This window comes from Lipophrys pholis, assembly GCF_963383615.2.
Source record: "Lipophrys pholis genome assembly, chromosome: 14".
Lineage (NCBI taxonomy): Eukaryota > Metazoa > Chordata > Actinopteri > Blenniiformes > Blenniidae > Lipophrys > Lipophrys pholis.
In genome coordinates, this window is record NC_137633.1 from 20,832,693 (window position 1) to 20,846,347 (window position 13,655).

Consider the following 13,655-nt stretch of genomic DNA (forward strand, 5'->3'; position numbering starts at 1 on the left):
GTAACCATTACAAAACGTTATCATGGTGTTAAGTTACTTTCCCAAAGAGACAAAAATGTCCATAATGAAGTTTAAGATTATTATTAGGATGATTCAACAGTTACGTTAACACTATTTTTTTATTGACAATAAAGATAATTGACTATTTCTTTAATCTCTGAACAGGGTGGCCTTCAAACCACAAAGTGATTGTATTTTGTGTTCTTGTCGGTTCCACTTCTTTGAGGGAAAAACCCTCTTGTTGATGTTGGTGGTGGAGATTCAGCCGTTATTGGTGTTCCCATGTCATATCAGCACTCAGACTCTCGTCCATGCAGATTCTCCTATTGGAACTAACTATGTCCATGCAACTGGGAACTGAGATACTTACCAGTTGTGAATATTCTAGCTCTATTTAAAAAAAGCAATAACTTTTAAACCTGTTGTCATGTTGAGTGACAAAATATCTCCCACTTTTAAGTTAAGTTATTACCTTAATATTAAACTTTATAGTGAACGTTTTGCTCAAACTGCAGAACGTGAAGTGCATGTTTGTTCTTCAGTGCTCTCATGGCGTTGAACATCAGAGTCGAAATGTTTGGTCAGCATTGTTGTAATGCAGTTTTCTGAAGGTACGCTCCGCACAATTACAAACCGCGTTTGGAGGCCACAGCGAGGTGGCAAACTTGTGAATGTAGCCCGGGATGCGTGAAGGCTCTGCTTGTTAGGTGTGCACCGCTCTGGCACACAAGCTGCGGAGGGGAAACGCATTTTTAGCTGAATGGGGAGCTTCAGTAAAGCCGGGCCAGATACGGGCCAGCGGAGATGAGGAGCGAGCAGGCAGCCGCAGAGCCGGGCAGCCCTGCTGGTTGTGCTGCTGTCTGGCGAGCCGGGGCCTTTGAAAAAACGGCCAGCCCCTTCTCCACAGCGTTTAGGGACGGTGCAGGATGCCCGCTCTGATAGTGCCAGCTGAACACCCTTTCCGAATTCTCCAGGTCTCCGTCTCTGTGTCCTAATCTCTTTAGGTGTGATGTGCCCTGGAGAGGCTTGAGCGCAGCCCCGCGGGTACGCTGTTGTCTAGGAATGTGGAGTGTGGAAATGATGGGGATTATGGGAAGACTGGTGTGGGTGCCCATGCTCCACCATCACAAAGACTCTTGGCACCCGTGTTGCTTCCCCGTTGAGTCAATATTTTCCCTTTTTAGTATTGGGGCTGCAGAGCTGCATCTCTGTGCCACTGAGATGGATGTTTTTTTCCTGGCTCGGCATTAGTTTGAGTTTCCGCGTTGAATGGTGGAGAAAGTGTGGCACTACTGAGGGAAAACCAGTGAAATTGAGCAGCCGATGGAGGATGAGAGGGGCGCGATGCTAGACGATGGCAGGTAGCTGGCGGCTCATGCCAGGTGAAATGGAGCTGTGAAAACATTTAAGCTGTGCAGGTGGAGGAGTTCTGACTTCATGCTCCATTAGGCTGATAAGAGTTGGGGCTCCTCGTGTGGCAGACGTTTAGGCGTCTTAATTCACTTTGTCGGCAAGGTTGCAAAACGCGCGAGGCAGCCGGCGCCATCCGAAATGCAGCCGCTCGGTTCTATAATGGTTTGTGCTGCATCCATGTTTATTTTTGATGCATGGAGACACTTTGAAAGAAGCAGTCGTGTCCCGGCGGTGTGTTTTACTCGTTGCCCTGTTGGGATTCGCTGTAATAATGTACATTGAGGGGAAAATAATTAATTCACCTTTTTGATTGATTCTCCTTTCATCACAGCCTGTGTCTCGCTTCGCTGGGGACGCTGCACAGCGTGGAGAGTAATAGAGTCATTATCCTGTCAGCGCTGAGGAGGTTTACCCATCATGCACCAGGAGAGGGAGCTGTGCTGAACCCAGACGTTTATCAATGTCATTTAATCTGAACCAAATTTCAATTTTCATGAGTGGGAGATGCAAACATTGGGTGAGAAATCAGTCTAATTTGAAATGCTTTGGGTGTATTCTGGCACAAATGGGTTTGTGCCCAGATACATTAAAAGCTTCCTCCAAGAGCTTTTAGGGGTTTTCTTTTCACTTTGTGCTGCGCCTCACACTGAGCTCGTCAAAAAATTGCGCAGCCGCTTCTTCTTCTTCTGCTTCTTTTTTTTTTACCCTGCTTACCTCATTCTGTGACTGTCACAAACGTAGCCCTGTGTTTGTGCCCAGTGGACCGAGCCAGACATTAAGACACTGAGAATGTGGGAGCAGGAGGGAGGCACGTACACCAGCACAAGAAAGAGGACGGGGAAGGACCTCGATGCACGGGGAGGATGGGACTGGAAGCATTATTCTCAGATCAGCATATGTGTGTCATTGTGTGACAGAGCATTGCAGAGGCAGTCTGATGGTGTGTGTGTGTGTGTGTGTGTGTGTGTGTGTGTGTGTGTGTGTGTGTGTGTGCCGGGGAGGGGAGGGGAGGGGAGGGGAGGGAGGGAAGCATCAGGGGAGAAGCAAAAGATGAAGAGAATGAGCGTGCCGCTTAGGAAATGTCACACTGGGAAGATTTGCAGGTTTTGATCCTGGCAAATTAATGCAAAACCCCAGTGCAAGTATTTGATTTGGGAAAACTTTGGGAGCAGACTTGTCTCTTAATAATAATTATTGGGTTTACATTAATTTCCTCCCCTATTCTCTTCCACAGGAGAGCTGATCACCACTGCTTGTGAGCTGGGGGTAAGTATTAGCTGTATTGTTTAATCAATTCACTCATTAACTCTTATAAGCATTAAGGAAGTTTAATTAAGCATGGGCAGAAAGCAGATTAATTTACTTTCAGTCCACAGGTTTTTTCCCCTTCTTTTCTATACACTTATTTTACTAAGTTGCAAGTAGAGAATGCTATAATTTGCAACCCGTTTTTCAAATCCAATTAAAGTCAATGGTAAGGCGATGGCTTTTGTAGGCTTTGCCTTATGTACGGTATAAGGCTTATTATATCCACCCCTCTTTTTTGTGTGTGTGTGTAAGCCGCGAAGAATGAACTAAATCGGGTTAACAGTTATAATAAGTTTTATTATTTAATAAAGTTTATTACGCCGCTGTGATCCTTTTAGGGAGGCTGTGTCGGTGTCACTATGCCAGTAATCCTGCCGTTAGTGCTGCAGTCCGTGTGGCCTGCCTGTCTGCCGTTCAGGCCTCCCCAGGGCCTCGCAGGCCGTCCCCGGACCCCCCCCCCCCCCCCCCCCCCCCCCTCCCACCCTGATTCTGGCCCCCCCCGTCCAGATCCCCAGAGCTGCACTGTGTCGGATCCCGTCGCTCCGCTCCTGTTGGGAGCGTTGTTCCTAACCACTGCTCATTCCGGTGCAGTTACCTACCTGTTAGCCACTCGGATGCCTCAACTTTTTCCCCGATCAACTTCCCGTTGTGGTTTCGTCCCTCCCAGCCGGGAGCAGCTCGTCTGCCTCGGTGTCACAACGAGGCCTCGCTGTGTTTGAGGCTTGCCCGGTCGCACGCTCACCTTTCAGCTCCTCGTTCATTTGAAGAGCTGCCCCTTCCCCTCACCCGCTCGGCTGGTGTTATCAGTGCCGGCGAATGAGGCTGCGTTTAATGACGGAGCCCTTATCTGGGTGGAGGAGACTTAGCGGCTAATTGCCGTGATTGCCAAGATCCCCCAGGCGAGGATGACTGCGGCTCCGAGGTGGTTTGGGGGCTGAGGCTGGCGAGCACCACGTGCATCGCCGGGGGCTCGGGGGAGCTGCACTGTCCTTGGGAAGAGGCCAGAGGAAAAAAGTGAGAAGAATAGGAGGGGGGGGGGGGGGGTGTGAGCGAAAGGGTCTCTGGCATCACAGCAGTGTCGGAAGAGGCACCATGACTTTTCCATTTTTTTGTGGCGATGTAGAATGTTCGCGTTGGTAATTTACTGATTACAGAAGAGCCACCACGTGGATCTGAGGGCCCACAGTCATTTTCTTCATGCTCTTGTCTTTTCAGGTGGCCCATCCTCCAGGTTACCCTCTCTTCACCCTGCTGGCCCGCCTGTTCATCTTCCTGCTGCCCTCGCTTTCTCCAGCCCACAGCGTCAACCTGATGAGCGCTCTCCTGGGGGCCGCAGCCTGTGGGTGTCTCTGCCTCACCGTCTGCAGGTCAGCCCATGAAAAGACACATTCTTCATCAGAACCAGACCACATTTCTGCAGCAGTCTGAACTGAATTGGCTCGGTCAGACGTCAAATGTGCTTTTATTGTCCCCTCTTCTTTGGACCAGGTTTGATAGATACTGACCATTCTAGTCGGGGAACATCCTGCCATTCTGAAGATGTTCTCACCCAATTGTGTCGTCAGAACTCCCTGAAACCCCCACTCTTCATTCTTCTGCTTCAAACATCGACTCGCAGGGTTAAATGTTCACTTGCTGCCAAATAGTGTAGTAACTGGTTATAATGTTCTGGCTGATCAGTGTATTCACCCTCTACCTTTTAATGAGCTCAACTTGTTCCACCTGATGTGATCCTACATGAGGAGTTTGTAATCACTGTGCTCCTCTTGTGTATGGTAATGAGGCAGCAAAAACATCATCTCGTTATAAAGTCCAGCACGACCCTGCAAAATTCTAAACGAAGAAAAGTCAAATTGTTTTGATTAATATTAATGAGGGATTCCTGTAACATCAGATTGTTCAGGTTTGCTTAAGCACCGTTGATACAGCATCGTTTCAAGTGAAAACTAGTGCTGTAAAAAATAACGTGTTCATTTAATTAATTGATTTGAAATGTTTAGTTCGTTTAAAAGATTTAACTTGATTAACGTAGTTTTATTTACTTCTGTTTTTATTTTATTTTTTAACTCCCTTACCGGCGCAGAAGCACGTGCAGCACCGTGACTCCAGAGCAGCACGATACTTGAGTGGAATAATATTAAGGCAGAAAGTTTCACTTTAAAAAGTTACCTGACGGCTGATTGAGAAAGTGAAAGTCATTAGTTTTACTTTGAAAAATTAAAGACCATAGAAGTAATTCTGCAGCAAAACAGCAGGTTGCCATGTTGGCTGACCAGCAGCCACCAAACTACTAAAACTGGAGGAAATACTGCAGGTAGAATATTAATTTCTGTTCTTTCTCTCTTTCCTTGCCTCTTCTGTATAATGTGTGTGTGAACGTGCCGTCTCTCTCTCTCTCTCTCTCTCTCTCCCTCTCTCTCTCTCTCTCTCTCTCTCTCTCTCTCTCTCTCTCTCTCTCTCTCTGTCTCTCTCTCTCCCTGTCTCTCGTGTGTGTGGAATTACAGTATATTATTGCCACTTTGTTCATGTAATAAATTCACAACTTTGTTTTGAGAAATATTTAAATTCTCAAAGTGGTGGACCTGCACTCCAACAAAACTCAGACTTATGTTCGATGTTTCTTAATTAATTTATTTATGCTTTTATTATTTTGCTAATCTTGGAGAGAAACTGTTTCACGCAAAGCTAAAAGGACGTTATAAAACTAGTCTGTGAATGTAAATATAGTCTCTGTGTTGAGGTTTTCCCTGAATAAATATCCATTACAAGCTTCAGTCTTCAGTAGAAAAACAATGCGATTAATCGCAATTAATTACTTAATTTTTTTTAATCGATTGACAGCAGTAGTGAAAACGCATCATCATTGTGGGGTTTTTTCGGGAAAGTTTCACGCTTACACAGCAGCGTTGTGAAAACGATGTCAGTCTACACGGCAACGACAGAAACGGTGAAAATGGAGTAGTTTCCATGTTGGTTAGTGGGCGATGCTGTTTGTTTTTGTAATCAAATCACACGCGCATGCACGCAGAGAAGAATGCAATATTACTACATTATAGAACATTAACAATGGGAGTAGGCAGACAATCGTATGGACAGACGATGAAGTTGGATTGTTACTTCGGTGACTCTCGACTATAAATCTACCAAGTCCCAGACTGGGAGTCACGACACTCTGGAGGCAAATTGTTGTCGCTGTCCGTCTACTTGAACACGTGCAGAAGAACTATTTACTACGGGCGTGGTGCTCATGCACAGTCGCAGCGTTTCCGATATCATCAAGGAGGCTCGCCTTGAGCGTTTTCGAAAAGTTCCACCTGACTGTTGTGAAGCTGTCTGTTTTGCTGGTGCTGTTGTGTATTCATACACTTTCCATCCGAACTCGCTTCATCGTTTGCAGTCTGAGCTCCTCAAAGGCGTCATGAAGAAAATAATCCGTCTGATTCACTTGTCACTGGTCATTTTGCAATAGCAGATTTTTTTTTTTCAGTATATCCATGTCCTTTGTTTTGCCTACTGTTGTTTAACGAGTGAAAAAATCTTCCATCTGAGCAGATTCATCACCCATGGGTGAGTTCTCCAGTAGATATCACAAAGTCGAGTCACTAAAGTGTTTTTTTGTTTGTTTTTTTCTTCTGGGATTTATTTGGAGCACAGAGACGCTCGTCTCCTTCACTAACAATAAGAGGAACATATTTGAGTGGGGGGGGCTTTTCTTTTTTCTTTTTTGTCTTCTCTTGCATGTTGATGCTGTCTGGAGCAGAGTGATATTTTTGGGTCCTGACTGACTGACGGGCAGCGGTGGTCCTGATCCTCTGTTCAGTATTCAGCAGCAGAGCCCCCCTCCGCCGCCCTCCACCGCCCTGCCCTGCCTGTTTACCCATCAGCCACCCGTTGTGAGCGTGCGTGTATGTGTATGTATATCACAATTATGGTGCCCTCCAGCCCCTCCTATACCGGAGTCCCTTTTTCTTCCCCCACTGCCCAGCATGCTCCCAATCCTGACATGGCACGATTTCTAATCTCCCCCTTCTTGCCTCCCGGGTCTGAGAGGAACAGGATCACTACCGCTGCCCCTCTTCTGTTCAGCCACTTCTCCCTGCACTCCGTCATGAGCACCGTTCACTTCTCTGCACCTCTGTCTCCCACCCTGCAGTTTCTCCTGCTGCTGACCCCGTCTCGTACGCAGTCTTCTACCCCGACCCGCTTTGTTTGGTCGTTTTTATCCCGCCCGCTTGGCCCGACTGCCTTACATCACCTTTTAACTGATTCCGGTAATTTTCCCACATTGCATTGTTGGCGGCGGCTTAGTGTCAACATTTCACCTTTTTGTCACAGTTTATGCACACAGGGGGCATTTCCAGGCATGTGGTGTATTTCTAACTTACTGTTTCCAGAAAAGGAATTGTTGAATGTGATGTCATTTCTTGCTGCTGTACAAACTGGCAGGCTGTGAGGACAAAACGATGGCTGGAGACATAGTGAAGGAGCCGTCTGTGTGTCCTCAGGTGCCTCGCGGTCTGGAAAAGGTCTGAGAACAGGGTCAGTGGCTGGCAGGGGGGACTCGGCAGTCAGTCTTCAGAACAAAAGCAGACAAAATATTTATTTTCTCCTTTATTTTACCAGGTTGATCAATTGAGAACCCGTTTTAATTTACAGTGACGACCTTGCCAAGAGGCACAAAGGAAAACATAGACACACATATGTGCATACATACAATAGAACGGTGTATTTACAGTGATGTGGTTTAAGAAACAAATCGATAAAAGCTAAAAGCACCTGCAGTGATCCTTCATTATTGGCTGTTTGGTATTTGTGGAGTAAATGTCGTTTTTTAGAAACTTTGAAGGTCTGTTGCAGATTCCATTCATTTACAGCAGAAAACTGAAAAATAAAGAGAATATAGCCGAAGTGCATCACCGTCTCTATGCTGAGCGTGTTTGAGCTACCAGCCCATTGCAGGATTGCTTTCAGCCCTTGGCCAGACTTTTCCACGCAGTCTGGATGATATTTTGGCTCCCACTGTGCATGTTAACTGTAGCTCTGTTTGTAATCTCTGAGGATTTAGATCCAGTTGTGGATTATGGTCAAGTAAAAAGTCATTACGAGGCACTCCAGCCAGGGTTGATGGGTGGTGAGGACTTCAGCCAGAGCACACAATCACACCATATAAGCTCTTAAGTGTGAACGTATAATCTATGCTTTCAATTTGGAAAAATAAGCATAAAAGGTTTTAGTCATTATCTGTTCAGAGCCTAGTTAGGGATGAGCTGCGAGGCCCGTGGATCAGCTGGCACACTCCCACTACTGCGGGGTTACTGGGGAGGGCAGACGATGAAGATGGGAGTGGGTTTCTGGCTGGTCGTGACCTCGCTCTGGGTTCCAGCACAGAGGGTATGGGGGTGCTTTGACCATATTGAGAATATTGGCACGGCTGCCATGCCATGGCCCTGCAGGGACGCTGTGGTCCGGCCTTTCCCTCAGATGAAATGCCAAATCTGACCTGGTCATTCCTGCTCCGAGCATTCAACACTGTCTGTTCCCCACAAGATCAACTACAAGTGTTTGTTTTGTTCCTTTGTGGCGTCGATAAACTTTCGTATTGCTTCTTAGTTTTTGGTTTGCAACAGTTCAGAAGCCCCCCCCCCCCCCACCTTCCCCTATTGCTTTGCATGATTATGTTCACATGGCAAAATACATTGAAGTTAACACGGGTACTTGAAGGCAGTTCCTCTCAAATAAAAAATTGTAAGACCTTGAAATTCATCTGGAATTTACCCAACATGGCAAGCCTTTGATGTATCAATTTAAATTAGCCGGCCAGATTGCCGTGTTTAATGTGGGGGAATGTAAGTTGATAGGCTTGGAAGCCACTTCTCTCTCTTGCATAAGTTTAAATGTAGCACTTTAGCCTCCCTTTGATTTGTCAATTACACTTCTTTTGGCTTGATCATAGGGTTTGATGGCCAAATTGCATGTCTTGTTATGTTTTCACACCATGGCCTGACAAGCCTTTGAGGATGGTGGACGTAATGGTAATTACTATCGATTGCACTGGGAGGTTCACGGAACGAGATGTTTTGGTTGGTGAAACGCTAAAAGGCCTTAGCCACGAGTCTGTGGAGGAATGCACCCTTCGCAGCGGGATAATCCAGACAGCTCGGTATTCTGTGCTCTCTCGTCTCGCAGTTTATCTGCTAAAGCTGCTCGGAATCTCTTCTACCTGAGAGGAATCTCTCTCCATTCCCGGGCTTATCCCGACAAACCGGGAGCAGACACGTCGGTGTGCTGACGGCGGAAAAACAACACCGGAAACACTCGGTCATCAGCACTTTTAGGTTTGATCACGTGATTACGTAAGAGGCCCGGTGGAACTCTTCAAGGGGAAACCGGCGGTGTGTGAGAAAAGAAAGCGTCTCCCGCCAGGAGCTGGCCCATGTGGCACAGCTGACACCTCGGTGGACAGGAGGGTGGGCGTGGTGCCGCCCCCCGCCCGGTGCTTCATGTCCAGCTCCTTATAAGGCCCTCCACCATATGGTCCCCGCGGCTCCGTCCCTCCTGGCTCAGGTGGGTTGTTTTTCCATGGGGAGGGTTGGATCTTGTCGAGGTCATGTTGGGGGCAGCGTGCTTTGCCTTGAGAAAGCGTCTATATGAAGTTGTTTAGTTGAATGTTCCTTCCTCGCTGTGGGTGGCAGTCCGGCCCCTCCTTCTCACATCTGCTATGCTTTTACAAAATCTTCTATTTAAGGTCTTCTTGTGTTTCCAGTACCTGAGACCGACGTCACCGAGACGGAGGCTGTGTGGCTTTCGTTGTCGCCTTTTAACGTTTTCAAAATCGAAGACAAATTTCCACGTTGGGAACTTTTTTGTGCTTGTATCCTGAGTGGCTACAGAGAAAAATCCCCCCCCAGATTCCTTCTGAGAAAGCAGAGGACAATTTTAAGTTAGTCTGTATAAAAGAGCCCAATCTCTGGACCTTTTGTTCCTATTCTCCATGATTTCATCCCTCACATTGTAGTTCGACAGACCTCCTTTATTCCCCCCATCCTCAGCATGACCAATGGTTCCCCCAGGACCCATCCTTTAATACAGTTAAACAGATGTCTAATGAAGATGTTATTTCCTCATTACTGGCTACGGGATGGGGATAGTGCGGAGGAGGGAGGAGGGCGAGATAGACAGCAGAATACACTACCAGTTTAATATTCCTTTCGCCCGTGGGCCCAAGATTGTGTCTGCCTCGGACGTCAATATTCCATTCCTCACCCACCACAGGCAGTCTTAATAAGGCAGCGAGCACAGAGACGGATCAGACTCGGCAATTACAATTCACCCAGAATTAGTTAATGGAATCTATACAGCAACATTTATGTATCACTGGTGTGTGCCTAATGACTTTGTTGGGGGAAAAAGCAGCAATAAAAATGGCATTCAGTGAATTGCATAAACACAGGATTTTTGCAAATTGTTTTTTTTTTCCCTTCCCCTCTCTTCCTGCGTTTTTTTTTTTTTTTTTGTGTGTTGGGTGGAGATTAAGATGGCATTCTGGGAGAAATTGTCATGTCAGTGGCTGCATTGTTTGAGCAGAATTGTGGTGATTAATTTGACTCGCACTTGTAGCGCTCTCCTGGAGGAGGGGGGAGCCAAGACCCCGGTCAAACCCCCCCCCCCCCCCCCCCCATCCTTGCAAAGACACAACATCATCTCCGCGCACGGGACGAGGCGGGAAACAGCCCCGACCGCTGATTGGACGAAAATCTGCCTGTGGCATCGAAAAGGAAATATTGAATACAATTGTGAAAGTCACTTAGAAAAAGGGATTTGGACGAAGGAAAGAAAAATATTGCTATTTTGATGAATTTAGTTTTCACTTCTTTTGTTATTCATTTGAATGTGTTTAACTGGATGTTTCGGTCTAGTGGAACTTTATGCATCAATATTATCATTACTTGGCTTTTTGATCTTTTGACCTCCATTCTCCTGTTGATTTATACTGCATGTTTCTGTGCTATTTGGTTAAATTCATGGTTTATACTTTTAACTTTCTAGTTCTTGAATACTTTAAACCTCCGCTTGTGGGAAATATTACAAAGTACTCGTAGTTTTCATATACATGTCGCCAGAAAAAGCAGTTTAAAAGCAAAAAGCACTTATGTGAACTAACTGCCATCTGGAAAGGTTTGCATATCTCTATATTGGATTTTAATTTAATTGGTGCCTTGAAATTGTCCCATTTCATCCCATTACGATCACATTTAATCTCATAATGTGCATCAGTTTTAAGTTTCCATGTTTTCTAAATCTTAGAAGTAATTTCATGTCCTAAATATTGTTTATGTGGGACTTGTATTTTGTTTATTGTAAAGATGTTTTATTTTTTTTTTATAACTTTTTTTTATTGCAAGTAGTTTCACAGACTTTTTGTTCTGTTTTTTTACCCCAAATTTAAGGATGTAATTTTACTTACCATATTGTAATTGTAATTTTCACCAACTTTAAGAATTGTGGTTTGAATGTGGCCTTATTAAGCTTGTAAAATAAATCACTCTGCTTGATACAGAAAAGTTATTAAGTAGTTTTTGAGAAAAGTATTATTAGGAAGAGCTCTTGTACTTGTAATCAAGTACATTTTGAGCAATGTGTCATTAAATCTTGAGTACTTTTTCCTCGAAAAGAAAGTCGCAGTAGCAGGAGTTACTTCTTCAAACCAACATTTATGTTCCCTGATTTTATTTGTAACAAAATATAAGAATTTCAGACACTAAGTCAATTTTAATGGATTTAAAAAATATATATCTTTTTCAAATTGACGGCTATTCAAAGTCTCAAAATATTTTATTATTCCATTTACTGTTGTGTGGGAAGCAGGGGTGGCTCTAGAGTATTATTGGGGGGGTCACACGGGGTACAAAAAGTTAAACTTGGTGCTCTTTAACACTGAAACTACTGAAATAAACTTGATAATTAACTTAGAAGAAGGGGTGGGCAAACGCTCAAGGTTTTCAATATTAAAGTCTCGTATTAAAAAGTCCCAATCTGCTGTTCTTGCTCTGCATCAATCAAATTTTTGTATTTATTTTTGTTTATTAAGGCAATAGTGATTAAGATTTGACCCATTTTAGTCCTTAAATGCAGTGAAGCATGGTCATGCCCACAAGCAGACGCTACATATATTATTATAAGGCTGCTACATTCAAGATATAAGCAAAGTAGTTGCATGAACATTCGTATTGTTTGAGTCGAATGAAGTAACAATTCTGTTTTTCACTGACGAATGGCCAGAAATATAATGAAAGTGAATTCGGGGAAATCTATTCTGACACGACACTTTCAGTTTTCAATTTTCTTTTCTTTTTATGATATAATGAAATATGTCGCTTAAAACCAATGAATCATGTGACCACACTTGGTCACAGGAAAGGGTGCCTCCCATTGAAGCTCCGCCCATATTAACTAAATCACATTAAATTTGATTTCTATACACTGTCGCTTCAAAGAACTTGCACAGAGAAAAAACCAACAATTCCACATGATCAAGCCGAAGAGACGCTGGAAAGGAAAAACTCCCTTCATCTGGTTTCAAACCCTGGTTTGAGTATCGCATCGAAACCAAACAATTTTGAGGAAATCATCAAGATGCAGTTGAACTAAAAGTCATTTACTTGTGTCGAACAGTTCAGTGGAGTCATTTGTTTCCCTTTTATGTACCTTGTCATGAACATTTGTTCAGAATTGCTGCTTGGCATTGCAGCTTCCAAGCGACACATCAGACTCGTCCCTCTGTCATATAATAGCTCCTAAGTACCCGCCTGATGTCCTGGCCAGAGGAGAGCCCCCGGGTCTGAGCGCGGGCCAGCTGGAAGCCCGGGCCGCGGCCCCCTCTCCCGGGCTCTCTACCCTCTTCAGGAATGTGTGATTCATTTCCAGCGCTGCTCCCCTAAACCGCCGCTCGGTGAGAGGACGGCACGGAGCCCATCCGCAACGGCACAGCTGTGGTATTGTCTGCTCCCCGGGGTGGCGTGCGACAGCGGCTCCCTCGGCCAGCTCCATTGTGAAGCCCCATTCAGCGCGGAGTGCTGGTGTAGGCTTTCTGTGTGCTGTTATTTAGCACACAGCGCTGGTGCTGGCACGTCTCCGGCCCGTACTGTAGAACTGAGGGGGTAAATGAAGCAGGTCTCATTTAAACACTTCAGAGTGATTATACACAGCTTTTGTTGTGTCTTTGAAGGGGACATTGCTTTCCAGAGTGGCTTGTTTGAACCGGGCCTGAAGGTAAACGCAATACGAAACGTTTTCAAGTGAAAACGTGAAACTTTGGTTGCGTTTTGAGGGTTTGTTTACGGGACAGCGGTGCGCCGAGCCACTGAAGACGTGACTTTTTGCTCCTGCGACTGGTGAAAATGACACATTTCCATATGCTGTTACTGCACATCTGCAATGGTAGTGAATAGTTCTCCTGCAGAGGCGAATGAAGATGGACATTTAACAACGTTTGCTTCCAGAGGCTCGTGACTTCCTGTCCATATTCTCCTGGGACTGGCTAGTTTTCTAGTTGACAGTCACCCGGACGAGTAATCCAACTCCATCACTTCATACGTATGTTGGTGTCCTCCCTTTGTTAATGTTTATAGTGTATTGTTCTCGACACACATGTGGTTTCATTATAAAAATGACCAGCAGCACCAACTAGTGGCCCAACATGAAAATGTAATCGTAATCGGACATCTCAAAATGTCGCCGTGTAAACGTGACACTTTTCTGAAACGAAAAAAATCCAAAACGATGCGTTTTTCAAATATTATCATGTAACAGCAGTGGTAATCATTCCCTTTGAACCTTTGTACACAATAGTTCAGTGTTTCTCATTAATTGGAATCAAGGGGAATTATTTCCTCTAACCACTGACGAGTTTCTGCATTCAGTTAATTATCCCGGTG

At 45.1% G+C, this 13,655-nt stretch overlaps 1 protein-coding gene across 1 annotated transcript in view; it reads left to right on the top strand.

Moving 5' to 3' along the window:
• tmem260 (transmembrane protein 260) overlaps positions 1 to 13,655 on the top strand; it is a 30,339-nt gene that overhangs the window by 2,221 nt on the left and 14,463 nt on the right. The window contains exons 2-3 of the mRNA XM_080479317.1: positions 2,648 to 2,679; positions 3,937 to 4,088. Coding sequence (XP_080335443.1) covers positions 2,648 to 2,679; positions 3,937 to 4,088 — 184 coding nt within the window. The remainder of the gene's footprint in view (positions 1 to 2,647; positions 2,680 to 3,936; positions 4,089 to 13,655) is intronic.